The sequence below is a fragment of the Taudactylus pleione genome, unplaced genomic scaffold (assembly GCF_031769625.1).
Source record: "Taudactylus pleione unplaced genomic scaffold, aTauple2 ptg000189l, whole genome shotgun sequence".
NCBI classification, from domain to species: Eukaryota; Metazoa; Chordata; class Amphibia; order Anura; family Myobatrachidae; genus Taudactylus; species Taudactylus pleione.
The window spans coordinates 6890894-6907317 of record NW_028284591.1 but is presented as its reverse complement, the minus strand read 5'-3'; the positions used below and the strand labels follow the sequence as shown (position 1 = coordinate 6907317).

At 45.7% G+C, this 16424-nt stretch overlaps 1 protein-coding gene across 1 annotated transcript; it reads right to left on the bottom strand.

Annotated features, from left to right (window-relative positions):
- Positions 1 to 816: 816 nt before the first annotated feature.
- Positions 817 to 12655, bottom strand: LOC148519519 (tetraspanin-36-like). The gene is made up of 7 exons (XM_088476483.1): positions 12526 to 12655; positions 6355 to 6546; positions 4353 to 4427; positions 2866 to 2961; positions 1914 to 2060; positions 1588 to 1671; positions 817 to 1153 (listed from the first exon to the last, which is right to left on the bottom strand). Exons 1-7 carry the CDS (start codon positions 12604 to 12606, stop codon positions 1085 to 1087), a joined length of 744 nt encoding a protein of 247 aa, XP_088332609.1. The 5' UTR covers positions 12607 to 12655; the 3' UTR covers positions 817 to 1084.
- Between the last annotated feature and the right edge of the window lie 3769 nt (positions 12656 to 16424).

Here is a 16424-nt window from a genome sequence, read left to right as displayed (position 1 = left end):
CACACCCAAGCCTGTCAGCTAAAACGGGGATCCCTTTGAGAGGTTCAGGTGTTCAGTCACCATAGAAGACACTGGCAGATCTGGTGGTACTGCAGATATAGCTGTCTGTCCTGTCCACGATCTGCCATTATAGAATCAGAGCATGAAACTTCCCCAGAAGTTGCATACACCGAAGTATAGAGACCTAAGGAAGCTGTGGTAGAGACATCACCAAGTACTGTAGATCCAGATTCTGTGAAAGGCAGGCAGTTTTCTGATTTTGAGTGCCCAAGAATAGATCTCCTGTGAAGATGTGAGGTTTAACTTTGAATCATTTATGATCCAGCTGTGAATCTCCAGGATGTCCAACCCCAACTGGAGATGGAGTACAATCTCTGAAGGAGCCTTGAGAAGGTTGTCCAAATAGAGAACGTCTAACGCGTCTGCACCGCTGTATGGAGACCATACGGGTCACGACTTTTGTTGCGGAGCCATTGACAGATCGAATGGGAGAGCCTGGAATTGAAAACGTAGGTCTCCTACAGCAAACCGGAAAAATGGATGATTGTTTGGTGAGGTGGAACGGGATAGAGGGGACAGAGCCTAACACTTTACCTTTTAGTACCTGAACTCCTCAGCCAGCCCCTCTACCAAACATCATTGCCAGTGTCCCCCAGCATGGATGCCACAAGAATAGTCTGGTCAATACTTTAGAGCAGGTAATATATGCCAACATATCACTATACAATAGCCCCTAAAGCTTACACTAATTTACAGACCAGTCTCAGCTGTGGCACATAATGTATTACTGCTGAACAACAAAGTGAAAAACACAAATACAAGAAATTACACATTGTTTTATTCCAAAAGTTACTGAAATGCACAGAGACGAACACAATATTTTAAAAATACATAGTGCGTACTGCACGCCAATGCCGCATCCATTTCACAATTTTGAGTATAAGTTCAGAAAGTTAAACTACATTCTAGTTATTTACATAAGCAAGTCCAGAGAGATAAGTATGCATTGCAATGGGTCCGTCATACGTGATCAGAAAGGCCACTGCAATAGAGGTTCCTGCAGTTTTATATTCCAGAATGTGACCTAGAGCAGCTGGTATCCTTCTGTTGTACTTCTGCAATAGATGACGCACAGGCTTATCAAGGCGAGTAACTGCAAAATTAAAATTAGAGTGTAAGCGAGTGCTCAATAACAGCCATCATGTTAAATGCACTCATTTAAAAGTTCATAAACACACACTTAATATGACCAAGGTGTACCTGTTCCACTAGCTCCCAGGAGCTGTAAATAAGAGTTATCACGTATCACAGGGATAGAGAGGTGTGTGTGTATAATATACACAGTTTTTGTAAGTCGTTGCACCACTACAGTAATGGGTCCAGTCTCACCTGTGTAGTCACTGCCGCCAATTATGTCCGGCTTAGAAAGTGCTGTGAGCAGGGACAAAGTGCACCTGCTACTAGTTTTATTTGCAAGAGCGTGGACAATGGTGGGCAGCCACAGCCCAAAAATTCCTCAGCGGCCACGTGGAAAAAAAAAAAAATGTGTTATGTAATGATCAATACCCAATTTTACACTGCATATACCTCAATGATTGCAAATCCCAGTATGACCAGCATGGAATAACGGAGCACTTGGTGGATCACAGTCTCCAACTTTGCTTCACAGCCCTGAGAACGGGAATGAGGGGAGTTAGACCCAGAATTAACAGTCGCACAATATGTATTTGAATCTTGGGAGAATAAGCAAGCAGCAGACTACATAACACAACCATCAAATCCAATGCACAGTCCCAGAGCCACACAGCAGTTTCCCCGGCAGAGCCACCTACAGTACTCCGGAATGATCCGAACCCAGCGATATTCTACACGGGCCAATTTACAGACACTTATTAAAATGTTGATATTCCTACCTCCTGGTTGATCTTGTCTAGAGCATCCAGTTTTCCCTGGCAGCCAGTCACATTCCTCTTACAGCAGCTTATCGGCAGGGAGCCATTCTTTGTCACCCAGGCGGTGGGCAGCCAGCTGGTGTAGTTACTCACTCCACAGCACTGCAGCTATAAGAGGAGGAGGAAACCTCAAGTTATACAACAGACATGTATGGTGAACAGCGACATCTACATGACACAAGCAGGGATGGAACCAGAGGCGGGTGAGCAGGCTGGCTGCAGCCACACACTAGGTAGGGGCACCAGGAGGTAGAGTAACACTGACAAATAGCTGGAACTGTCACCAGAGTGCAGGATGCGGTCACATGGCCTGCACAGCATGCAGAGAGAGCACAAGTCACCTCCATAGGTCGGGCATCTTTTGTTAGTGATTATTGGGCTCTACTAAACCACCTAAAAGGCTGCAAGTTCCGCCATTACACAGAATTCCAGCCCTCCAAATTGTCCCTTATTGACAACGGGCTTAGAAGGCTGCAACATTGCCGTGGTGATGTTGTGGAGGGGGACGAATACAAACACAAGTCAGGGGTAAAAAAAAAAAAAACCCACCACCCTCACACAACTTTACATTTAGGCTTTATAGAAGCTAAACTAAGTTGTCTGAGGAGGGTAGTGCTGACCCAGTGCAGAAGTTGGCATTTATATCCGCATGTGGGCTGTAAAGCTGGTACGGTTAAGAACCTATAGCTAAAAGCTACAGGGGCAGCAACGTTCTTGGGAGGATATAAAAGAAGTAGGCTAGAATAGTCTGTGGCGATAGGCTGGAGGAGTGGCTTTACACAGGGCAAAGAATCTTTTTTTTTTTTTTTAAATACAGACAGTCTTAACCTACTTTAGAAGTACAGCACAAAAGTGCAGCATCCATTTAAAGAGCTATGACAGGTACTATACCCCGTCACATTCACGTAAATACCTCTTCTTGGATGAAGTCAACACCAGAACTATCTACATTCTTTCCATCGTACTTCTTGAACAAGTCGTCCATATTTTTCTGGAGCTCTGGACTGATCTATAACAGAAGGAGGATTAATGCAAGGGACAGAACGGCAAAAGTTTACCAAAAAAACACATAATTTCAATATTTTACTTTGCATTTGCTTTATCTGAGATAATTCACCATCAGACCAATTAGCTGACACTGTCTGATAGATAATTAGTCTGTCAGAGTACATCAGAGCACAAGTTATCACATCAGTAATGCCAGACAGATAACGGGGCTTTGTGGCTATATGCTGTGCAATTATCTGTAGATACTTGGTATGATGATTGGGCCAATAATTGCACTGTATGGCCACCTTCAGACAAGGTAGGTAACCAGTATACCTACATCTATTTACAGACCATGAATATTTTGGTCTGCACGGTCATTAAGAGGAGCCTCAGGCAAAAAAAAATAAAAAGCTATCGAGCATGAAACTAGCGAGATACTGGACAGACCTGCTTGGTCTGTACAAACAAACCATTGCTTTTGAAGTAATATTTTCTTTCTAGCAGTTTGTTTCTCCAGCTTGCAATAGTTACTTTGTTTTGCTAGTTACAACTAAAAAAAAAATGTAAGAAAAAAATGGTAACTATTATATTGTGTGCGCAGGTTTACAACCCTACTTGGCTGCCATTTATGTTCCAAGGTCAGGATGAGGCAGATTTAAGGGGTCTACTTTTCAAATCATCAGGCCCCCATCTAAACTCTGATATGACCCAGCAAGGTACTGCTCCACCCCCATCTGCCATTTTCCCTTTCAGTTGCCAAGTTTCAACGTTAACCTGCATAGATCTTAATCCTTCTAACAAACTGCTTTTTTATGGCTTCAGGGTAACTGGGACATAGAAGTCTGCACAGATGCAGTGTACATGCTGGTCCTTCCAATTTCCAGGAGAAGCCCAAATTCAGGAATATTCTCCCTCACGTGTTAATCTTGTTTGATCAGATTGCAAAACAAAAAAAACAAACAAAAAAAAACCTTCCTTTCCTTTACACGGCAGTCACTTAGGCCTTCCATCTGGGATCGGTAGTGGATAGATCCCCTTCCGTAAATGTAACCCAACGTCATCAGTTACTATTCAACGTCATTCCCTACTATCCACGTGGACACAGGAGGAATATAATCTTGTGTCAAGCTAAGAGCCACCGTGCCCGAAACGTAGAGAGTCAGCGAGGGGACAAATCTTTTGGTGGCCGTTCTAGGAATGGAAGCGCACTTCCGCCCTCGCTCCATGTCACTTCTAGGTACAAATACTGTAGGGGGATCTATACTACCACCCGGGATCTTCCGCAGGGAAGTCTTAAGGGGGGGTAACCACTTAAAAATTTAAATACATAACTCAATTTGAGAAGGGAGTTTAATTTCCAGTTTTAACATTTATAATTTCATAACAGGTTCTCATTTTGAGCGAGCTCACCTTGTCTTTGTATACAAGTCCTAAAATGAGGGCAATCACTCCAGCAGCAAATATAACGGATATCAGGAACATGAACTGGATGAAGATAGAACAGACAGGGAACATTTCAGTTGTAATTAAATACAAAAGGGCACAAGGCAAAAGTTACAGATCATAGGTTACAGGATGGCTTCCAAGGTAAAAGCCTGATTGAATAGGAGACTTCTACCCAGAGCCAGCCCTAGGCAGAGACAAACTAACCAAATGCCTAGGAGCATCCAAGCATGCCCAAGATCGGTGGAAGCTTGGTGCAGGCACTGCCTGGGCACCTGCTGCCAGCTGGGCAGAGATTCTGTCAGGTGAGCTCTGATTGGGCCTGGCAGCAGGAAACAGTGAGGGCAGTAGCAAAACAGTGAGGGGCACCTGACAGCGGTTAGCGCTGGGGCGTCACAATCAGAATGAGCTTCTGCACATGGGCAGAGGCTCATTAAGGACTATAAGTAGATGGTAACAGGAGGGCTGCTGCACCATGGGCCTGAGATATCTAGGGACAGGAATACAACCAGCTGTAATGTGTTCTTACTATATAAAAGGGATGATGTGGCTCTGTAAAAGCGGATCCTCTGATTATTAGAGGACTGTACTTCTGAAGACCTCTTGTATGCTGTAATTGACCCAAGCAAGGGGACTAGTCTTTTTAAAGACTTTAGCAATAAACACATTGGCTAAAGAAAGCTGAACCCACTTGCATCCTGTGACTACCAGTACTAAATGATACTCCGTTCTCCGGCTGTTCTGGATTGAGCCCAGTCTCTCCCTCTGCCAGCTACCCACTGCAGACTGGTCCATAGTGAGGCATCAGTAGGAATTAGCCGACACTATCTAGTAAGTGTTTGAGCAGTGTCTACAGATAACCAGAAGGTGGTGGTTTACAGGTAGGAGCCCGTCCGTGTGGCATGTGCGGTTCCAGGTGCCTGTGTAGGAGAGAGTTACTGACTTTTCCCCACTGTGTGGTGGGTGGGTAACAGGCAGTTAGTGACGGCGAATCCCTAGGTTTGGTGGAGTAAGCCCGCTTAGAGTAGTGTGTGATAACTCATCCCCGAAAAATCTATCAGTGTCAAATCTGTGATCGCCTGGCGAAGCAAGGTCATCCGGTCACATACCAATCAGCACTTTGCCCCTCCCACACTGATGTACTGGGTGGATGTGAAGGGGATGGCAGCACCACAGTAACCATGCCAGCAGAGCTGTCCAATTGTACACCGGTACAGCATGCACTGATAGAGCAATTACATGTCTCATGGGTGAATGAAGAGAAAATGGAAGTTACCCATAGCAACCAGCTTCTTAAGTAGGTTACACACTGATATATTGCCTGTTCCATTGAATGGGTGAACTCTATGGTGCATTTGCTGGTGTGTACAGCAGATGTTTGTGAACTTAGGGTGGGTACACACCTGAACGACAGGCAATCATGCCGATGTTCAGGGCGATATGCCTTCACCCTGGATATCGCATGATTGCCGGTACACACTGCACAATTTAATGAGCGACTGAACGATTACTTGTTCAGTCCTTCATGAATATGTATGGCGCCACATGCGATATTGTGTGATTGACTGTGCTGCACAGCCAATCACAATAACGCATAGGGCAAGCAATAGTGCATACGCACGATTTGTCGTGCCGATACAGTCACGGTGTGTATGCACCCTAAGTCGTTCACAGATATATCGATCCCCGTACACATGCTGCATGGGCCCAGCGGTGATTGACAGCTCAACTGGATGGGCAAATTTAAATGCCCGCCCAGTTATGACGTCAGCACCAATTGCGCACAGACACATATACACACACTTACAAATCATTAGATAGGACAGCCTAGTGTGTGCCTAGAATTACTGTTGTATCAGACTGGGCTAGATAAATGACAGCAGCTGATTGGCGGCTTTGGGCAACTCCTCCACTTCCTCTCTCTCCTAGGCTTGATACACCTCCCCTGTAGAGATATAACGGTACTCACACATCCCAGGCCGCAGCAGGATTCCTGGATAGTAGAGAAACATCCGAGCAGCCCAATAATTAACAGGACCACGGCTACGCACAGCACGATTATAGCAGGGAGCATGACGTATGCATTTCCCAGAACGCTCTCATACTGCTTGTAGGTGACAATAACCTTAATCCCGACATAACCCAGTCCAGCCGCTGCTGCCTGAAAAACAAGAGGATTAAATCAACGTTAGTACATTCAGGGACATGAAGTGAAGACAGGTTTTCAGGATACACCCAGAGGTGATGGCGACTAGATGAAGAAACGTAGGAGATGTTACAGGACATTTGTTGGGCAGTTAAGCGGTGGAATTTTTCACCATGGGGGTCTATTTACTAAGCAGTGTTAGGAGAAGTGAAAATTGAATAGGTGCCAGCCAATCAGCTCCTAACTGCCATCTCAGACTGTTTGAAAAATGACAGTTGGGAGCTGATTGGCTGGCACCTTATCACTTCTCCTAAAACTGCTTAGTAAATAGACCCCTTGGAGAGAGATCAAGTACTAACCAAACCACTCCTAATAGTCATTGTACAGGCTGTGTTTGAAAAAAAAAAAAAAAAAACACCAGTTAGGAGCAGATTGGTTGGTACTTTATCTCTCCACTCTCTCAAGCTTTGATAAATCTCCTTCAGTGTCCCATAAAATGCATCCACTGCACAGACCTAGCAGCAGTCTCCCTGGAAATTATACTGAAGTTTTGGCAACTATTAAAACAGCCACCAACGCTGTCAAAGTAATTATATAGTGTTGTTACTACACACAGGGCCTGATTTATAGCTGTACGCAATACAGATTGGTCCACATACATCTGGCCTACCGGGGAGATAACCAGTCTTTCTAGTCGCGCCATGGCGTAACTGTAGCGCTGAGCATCTTTTTACCTTCAAATGCGTCTTATTCGCACAAAGATGTGAATAGATAGCACAAGCCGCTTCCGCAGCTGCACACGCTGCATATGATTTTAATCAGCAGTAGCCACTTGTGTTAGCTATTCGCGTTGTTGTGCGAATAAGACGCATATGAAAGTAAAAATACGCACGAAGACGCTCAGCGCTAGAGTCACACTGAGCTTCTGCGCTGTGTGGCGCAACTTGTAGTGCATGGAGGATAGATGTATGTGGGCACATCTGTAAGTCATTTGTTCTCGGATGCAGCAACAATGCTAAGATATAGTAACGTAGCCGGCATCGCATTTTTCAGAACCATATGCAACACGTTATAGCGACAAATATGTTGCTTTTACAAGATGAAGAGTCCGGGTCTTTGAACAAACCCCAGTACCGAGGCAGATTATGTACTTAAGGCCTTTTCAGTGTAGGCAGTCATTGCTTATGTCAGCTTCCCCCCCAGTATACCAAGAGGTAAAAGCGTAGAGAGTCACCGTTTTCACCTGCAGTACCTCATCCCACCGACCTCTATGGCGACTGCAACCTAATTCAGTTCAGCAAGTTACAAAAAGCTGTACTCTGGTATTTCAGGAGGACCCCAGACGTGACTTCTGGAGGACCATGTGACTCAGGGGACGGTGTCTGCTTTTATGAAAAGCTTCTGCTCCCGGCTAGTTACCCACATGCAGATTCTCATTGTAATCCAGGTTACTTTGTGCCCAATCACCACAATATAATTAAAGGGTCTTTGTCAGGTAATGCTCAGTTTTGACATGATAAAGGATGGGAACATGAGATTAACAGCAACTATGACAATCCCAGAACGCAGACACCAGCATAGGGAAATTGTTAGCCAGTCACTCAGGGGATATCAGATTGGCATTACAAGTGTAAACTCGCTGGCAAAGCGGCACTCTGGCAATCTGGTTTGACCGATTGTTCTACAGGTACCAATAGAAATCAATGCCAAGTCCGGCTTGTTTAGCATTTACTGTCGATGATCAGCAGGTTATAGTAGATCTACCACATATCTAAACAGAACTGAACATTAAAGGCTCTAAAGCTATGGAGAACTCCATCAGACGGGCTGTGACATACTATAACATCAGGGGGCGAACACAGGAAGTAGGTGAACAGAGTTGTCACATGACCATTACAGAGAGTAAGCTGGGAACTAGAGATGGCCATCGATGGTAAAATAGCAAGAAGCCATGCAATAGATGACCATCGATTGTTTCACCAACTGGTGGTCATCCCTGTTTTTTGACAGACTTGCCCATGGGCCAATCAGAACCTGGGGCAGGGCTTCCCAGGTGCCAGGGGTGGATCTATGCTCTGTCCAGTCACACTGTAAAAAACAAACAAAAAAAACACATGTGGTTATGTTTAGACATCGATGGAGGGAAACCACCAGGTTTTCCCACATCAATGGCAGAAGCATTCGCCATCGGCCATAAGCCATCAATTATTATTATGAATCATCGAGGGTCGATTGCCATCCCTACTGGAAGTCACCAGAGTTGTGTGTACTGTATGCAGTGGTTCCTTAAATTATCCATTTAAATCCATCACTGCATACTGATTAGTCACAGTTTAATGGACAAAAGTGTCTGGGATCACGCTGGACGTAGGAACTCCATGCCCTGTAAGGGTGCCCTGCCCCCACTTTCTATGCAGCTGCATGACAGGTCTCGCTTCTCTACTCTGTGCTGTTTTGGGCTTCAAACCCTCCTATATGCAGCTCGGGCTGTGGTTTCCTGTCCTCCCCCATGCTGCTTTGTGCTCATGAAAAATCAGAAAAATAAATAAATATTACAATTAGGTTGATAAGGTCTAAAGGATAGAAGAGTTCCCCAATGTAAATAAGAAAAAATAAATAAACACACACGACTTGTTCCATGATTGCTAATAGGACGCGAGAAGTACCTGGGCTTATGTAGTTTACTTTAAGACTAAAGGATCTATACACAGAAGTACAATTGTATATGACGGGGTTTCCTGAAGGCTGTTGGGGAAACAACTAACAGTACAGTTTGGTCTGCATAGTAAGAGGTCACAGCTCTGCCCCTCTGCTTAAAAGGTGCAGTATAGCCTCAAGAACAAGACTTGTGGGCCTATACACAGGAGGACACAATTGTACATACCAATTGTTTCCCCAAATCCAGCCTTCAGGGAACCTTACAGTACAGGTTTTCCATATCTCCTTGTAACAGCAAAGGTACATTCATTACTGACAAATTTTAAGTGACCCACAGGTGGCACTGATCATTTCACTAGCGATTCTGTGAGGAGACCTGGAAAACATGCACTGCTAGAGTGTCCCGGATACTGGATTTGGGAGACATATGGAATGGTCAGGATCCATATTTAAAGCCTATGATATAGCTATAAGACAGATACAGGAAAGAAAAAAAAAAAAAAAAAAAAACAGTTTCGACCAGAGCGGGTGTATAACTGCAGTTCATGCACTTTGTTCAAAAGTGTTACCACCATCTCCAACCTGCTCTTGTCTCAGCAGTGCAACGCTGTACCCTTAGACCTGTGCAGACATCGATTCAACAAGCAGCAAAAACTAAAAAGTCAGTGTGGCTTTACCTTGCCTGTAATACAGAATCCAGTGCCCGAAGAGACACTTCGCTAGATCCTTCAATGGGTAAGATTGCTACATACATTCCCTGGCCACAGCTGCACAGGAGCTAACAAGGAAGTATCTGTCGCCAATAGCGCAAAATATACTATAACGAAGATACAGAGGAGGGAACTTTCAGGTGTCTATGTACTAAGTCTTGGAGAGAGAAAGGACCAACCAATCAGCTCCTGCAATTTTTTCACACAGCCTGCAACATGGCAGTTAGGAGCCAATTGGTTGGTACTTTCTCTCCAAGGCTTAGTACATAGACCCCTTGGATTGTTAAGTAGTGGTGGTACTTTATTACTGCAATATAATAACTTACCCACAACATAGGGTAGAATTGGCTACTAAGCAGGTGGGGAAATGCAGTAGGTTCAGTTTTGCAAAAGATGCAGATTGTTATATTAATGGCTTTTATTTCTTTTAAATGGCATTATTATAGGCAATACCCACCAGGAACCGAATACATTTCCCCTTCAGGTCTCATCATCTGTACGAGGTCTATGGACACAATAGAAGATACCTGAAGCTTGGAAACGGGCACTAATAAACAGAGCCATAACTTTCATTTCTGGTGGTCTATGTCAGAGAGCGCATTGGCACCTCACCCCCCCCGCCTCCATTTTTTAATTAGGGACATTAGATAGTGCACCTGAAAAAGGGCCATGGCCTCATGGGGAAGGGTCAGGGAAGAGATAGGGGAGGCCAGGAGATGCTGGGGATAAAAAGAGGAAGCCATTATCATTCTCACTTGTAGGCCGGTAAACTGACAGGCCCAGACATCACACCCTGCCCTGCTTCGCACCACCCTAGTTACAGCCCTGCTAATAAGCCATAACATAAAATGATTGCTCCAATAAAGCTCAACCTTCCCCTTATCAATTCCGGTTTGTAGGGCACATGATTGTGTGGGCAGGATAACCATCTCCAGCACGTCATTATCCTGTGCACCTTGCACCTTTCTGTATACAGCCAGAGAAGAACCTTTGTGCTGGATAGCTCGCTCTGCACGTGACAGACAGAATACAGGCAGGACCTCATCTGGTTAGAGCCAGTGGAGAAACAAAAGTGCGTTCTGTATTTGCATGTGGTTAGACCAGTTCCTGGGCACTCTAACAATAACTATTGCTCAGTCAGGTGACTACAGCTGTAACCCTGGGCAAAGGCTGACACCAGGCTGCGGCAGGTTATCCTGAAGTGATCAAAATTATTCTATTTAAACTAATATTTATCAGGCATGTTGGTAATACGGTCATAAGAAGATTGCTAATAGGCAATCCCAGGCTACAACATAGCATGGGCAGACCAGGCAGTGCCCCAGTTGCTGCCCGCCAACAGTGATAAAGGGGAATTTGGGTAACTATGGACCATATTCATTATGTTATCTGCATGGACCCCAATAGTTAATTAACATTCTAACTCCTTGAAAGTGCCAGAGCAATTCATCATTGCTCCAGCGCAGAGACAGCTGACCAGAAAATAAGCCGTCTCCCAAAAGGTTTTCACCGCTACTTTTGCAGCAGTGAAACTTATTTATTTACTACCAGTTATTTATATAGCGCACACAGAGAAGCGCTTTACAGAGAAGATCTGGATATTCACATCAGGCCCTGCCCCAGTGGAGCTTACAATCTATATTCCCTATCACATGCGCACACACACTAGGGTTAATTTTTGGTTGAAGCCAATTAACCTTCCAGTATATTTTTGGAGTGTGGGAGGAAACCGGAGCACCCGGAGGAAACCCACGCAAGCACAGAGAGAATATACAAACTCCGCACAGGTAGGGCCATGGTGGGAATTGAACCCATGACCTCAGTGCTATGAGGCAGTAATGCCAACCATTACACTGTCTGTGCTGCCCAACTTACATCTGTCGAGTCAGACTCTGCATTACTAGTGTGCACAAATCCCTGGGGTCTGGCAGGAGGCGGCGGACAGGGAAGAGGTATCCTTCACAAGCCAGGTGTGCAGGAGCAAACGCCATCTGAAGATTGTGAATACTCCCACTGCCAAGCTACAAAAATACTGTATTTAGGTCCACATAGCAGAGTATAGGGACAGCAGGCCACATCGGGAGTGAACATACGTTACCAATGCCGACATGTGTGCGAAGACCAGCAGTATGCAGCTCATCCCAAGAGCAATGCATCATGCACCAGGTTTTAAGGATAACCATGTTTGGACACCAGTGACTTAATTAGTACCTCAAGCTGTTGACTTAACCATCTGTGCTCAACCATGATTATCCTTAAAACCTGGCCCAGTAGGGTGCCTTGAGGACCTAGTTCAGTAACCTCTGCTCTAAAGACAGAGCTTAATAGAATAATGGTTCAGCAGCAGGAGGACCCTACCCACTCACTGAGCCCGATTATCTACTGCACTGATTTAAAGAGAATAAGTTACTTACATTTTGCAAACTTTATACTGTAATGGTTTTTGTTTCCCCCACTCATTAGGGCCAGGAGACTGACAAGAGCACCCCCCATTAGGGCCAGGAGACTGACAAGAGCACCCCCCATTAGGGCCAGGAGACTGACAAGACCACCCCCTGCTCAGATGGAATCTGGCAGCAGAAAATGCCCATCCCAAGTTAAAGTCCCTTACACAATAGAGACTTACCACAAACACCAGGCTGAGCAGGACAAGGAAACTCTTTGAGGTAAATACTCCCAGACCCATGGTGCTGCAGCTACTTCTCATAGAGGTACTGTGACTGCTGCAGCTGCACCTCCCCAGTAATAAGCCCAGTCCCGCTCATGTGACCAGCACTCTAATCCCAGTAGTCACATGTTTCCTCCTCACTCCACTCCCACTGGTACAAATGATGCAGCAGCTGAATGTAATAAGCATCATTTCCTGAACTTTCACTGCTGGATACATTTTTGCTGTGTGAAAGCAGAATAGTTATTGTGCAATATGCCTGTGACCCTATTGGTTCCATCAACACATGTCTATAACAATTTATAAAGAACAAATACACTTTTGTTCTCATTGCAGAGGTTTTTTTTACATTTTTTTTATATTGTTTTGGGTTTATCAGACACATCATGGATTTGGATGAGCTAATAGTAGTGGTAATGTTTCCCAAACTCTACCCTCTCCTAACAGTCCAGTTTTTAAGCATAAATGCTTGTGGGCTTGTGCACAGATGGTATAATCAAACTGACTGAGGTACTAATTAAGGCCCTGATTCAGAGCCGCTCGCTCTGAATCAGGGCCCACCTCCATAATTATGGAGCGTCCTCCTGGACGCTCGTATAGCTGTGGGTCACCACCCACAGCATATACGAGCGTGCAGGATGATGGTCGCGATGGTCTTGACCATCGCGACCATCGCCAGTGCGAGCAGAAGCCTGCGGTTGAGTTTCTCAACCGCAAGGCCAGGAGTGATTTTGGCTCTATCAGAGCCAAAATCACTCCCACTGACATCACTAGTGATGTCAGTGGGGCCGGCTTCTGACGGTAGGCGTTCCCTTGGGAACGCCTCCGTCTGGCAGGCACGCCCCCGGCACGCCCACCAAAGGGGGCGTGCTGTCAATCAACATCGACAGCACGCCCCCTTTGATCAGACACAACGAGCGAAGGAAAGTCCTTCGCTCGTCGCGTCTCGCGCATGCGCACGACGGAGCTCCCTCCGTCATGCGCAGTGCACACCATCGACCCACTTGCGAGCGGACAGCCGCTCACGAGTGGGTCTGAATCAGGCCCTAAGTCACCATAGATATCCTTAAAAGCCAGACTGTTAAAGCCCCCATACATCAGAGATTGATTGCAGCAATCGTGCAATTTGCAATCGATTGTGTATAAAAATCTTTCCCTTTTTCAATTGATTGTGGCAATTCTGCAATCGATTAAAAAGGGAAAGATTTTTTATACACAATCGATTGCAAATTGCACGATTGCTGCAGTCAATCTCTGATGTATGGGGGCCTAAAAGCTACCTACACACTATACCAGATGTTCTAAAACTCACTACTCAGAACCCCACACAGGTCAGGTTTTCCAGGTCACCCAGCAAGGGCACAGGTGTATTCATTACTCACTGACACATTTTAAAAGATCCACAGGTGGAGCTAATTATTACTTGTGCTTCTATGAGGAGACCTGGAAAACATGCACTGTTTGGGGGTCCTGAGGACCGAGTTTGAGAATCTGTGCACTATACAATTATTTGCCCAATTTGCGAATTATCGGCCTGATTTATTGTATAGTGTGGTGTATGAACGATCGTTTAACCGAAAAAACGGTTAATAAACATCCACAAATGCACTCCTCTGATCATCTGATCTGTCGTTCAAGAACGAAAATCTCTGCCTGAAATTCCCGATATCGAGCAGTATGTGCGCATTCGCCATAATCTGCCCATATTCCCTATGTTCTCCTCTCACTATGTTATCATCCTTGTCCATATGCAAAATCAGTGTGGTGTGGTGAAAACTCGCTAGCTTCTATAGAAAACTTGCACAATGTGTAGCACAGATATCGGGGCAGGCAATTTGCTGAAAAATCGCCCTGTTTCTCGTCCCGATCAAAAAAATCTGATGGTGTGTAGCTAGCTTTAAGGTGCGTACACACGGTACGAGTAAAATGGACGATATAACGATATCGTTCATATCGTGCATTTTTCGGTGCCCAGTGACCTGCGATGCGCGGGCACGTAGGGTCAATATCGATATCGGCCATTACCTGTGCACGCAGGCCAACCTTATCGATATCGACCAGGTTACTATAGGGACCCGCGATCGTTGATCGCGGACCGCTATAGTCGGTGAGTTGGTGGTGTGCTGGAAGATCGATATCGATCATCCAGCACACCCGGGAGATCGAACAACGATATCGTTGTCGATAGTCCCGTCTGTACGCACCATTAGGGTGCCTTGAGGTCCAGTTTCGGAAACACTGGGTTCACTTATCACCTTTCTAGGGTCCTGATACAGAGATACATGCAATGTCAATTTTATTGTCCCCAGATACCAAATGTCAGTGTGTCATTGTCCAGGGATACTACGTGTCAGTGTGCCATTCTCCCCAGATACCAAATGTCAGTGTACCATTGTCCAGGGATACTATGTGTCAGTGTACCATTGTCCCCAGATGCCAAGTGTCAATGTGCCATTGTCCCAAGATACTACGTGTCATTGTGCCATTGTCCCAGGATACCAAGTGTCAGTGTGCCATTGTCCCCAGATACCAAATGTCAGTGTGCCATTGTCCAGGGATGCTACGTGTCAGTGTGCCATAGTCCTGGATACTACGTATCAGCTTGATATTGTCCCGGGATACTACATAGTGTGCCATTGTCCGCAGATACCAAGTGTCAGTGTGCCATTGTCCACAGATACCGTGTGTCAGTGTGCCATTGTCCCCATTGTGCCGTGTCAGTGTACCATTGTCCCAGGATACAACTTGTCAGTGTGCCAATGTCCCGGGATACAACGCGTCAGTGTGCCATTGTCCCGGGATACTATGTGTCAGTGTGCCATTGTCCCAGGATACTACGTTTCAGTGTGCCATTGTCCCAGGATACTACGTGTCAGTGTGCCATTGTCCCAGGATAACAAGTGTCAGTGTGCCATTGTTCCCAGATACTAAATGTCAGTGTGCCATTGTCCACAGATACCGTGTGTCAGTGTGCCATTGTCCCAGGATAACAAGTGTCAGTGTGCCATTCTCCCAGGATAACAAGTGTCAGTGTGCCATTGTTCCCAGATACTAAATGTCAGTGTGCCATTGTCCAGGGATGCTACGTATCAGCTTGATATTGCCCCAGGATACAACGTGTCAGTGCGCCATTGTCCTGGGATACTACGTGTCAGTGTGCCATTGTCCTGGGAATCTACGTGTCAGTGTACCATTGTCCCCAAATACCAAGTATCAGTGTATCATTGTCCCGGGATACTATGTGTCAGTGTGCCATTGTCCCAAGATACTACGTGTCAGTGTGCCATTGTCCCTTGATAGTACGTGTCAGTGTGCCATTGTCCCGGGATACTACGTGTCAGTGTGCCATTGTTCCTTGATAGTACGTGTCAGTGTGCCATTGTCCAGGGATACTACGTGTCAGCTTGATATTGCCCCAGGATACAACGTGTCAGTGCGCCATTGTCCTGGGATACTACGTGCCAGTGCGCCAATGTCCTGGGATACTACGTGTCAGTGTGCCATTGTCCAGGGATACTACGTGTCAGTGTGCCATTCTCCCAGGATACTACGTGTCAGTGTGCCATTCTCCCAGGATAACAAGTGTCAGTGTGCCATTGTTCCCAGATACTAAATGTCAGTGTGCCATTGCCCAGGGATGCTACGTATCAGCTTGATATTGCCCCAGGATACAACGTGTCAGTGCGCCATTGTCCTGGGATACTACGTGTCAGTGCGCCATTGTCCTGGGATACTACGTGTCAGTGTGCCATTGTCCGGGGATACTACGTGTCAGTGTGCCATTGTCCCTTGATAGTACGTGTCAGTGTGCCATTGTCCTAGGATACTACGTGTTAGTGTGCCATTGTCCTCAGATA

Bases quoted from the DNA above. Each gene is read 5' to 3' on its own strand.
- LOC148519519 (XM_088476483.1), bottom strand. From the start codon at position 12,606: ATGAGAAGTAGCTGCAGCACCATGGGTCTGGGAGTATTTACCTCAAAG. The intron at 2,962-4,352 runs GTGAGCTCGCTC...CTTCTGTTATAG, and splicing joins GACTTGTATACAAAGACAAG to ATCAGTCCAGAGCTCCAGAA. The intron at 2,061-2,865 runs GTATTTACGTGA...CTCCTCTTATAG, and splicing joins TTGACTTCATCCAAGAAGAG to CTGCAGTGCTGTGGAGTGAG.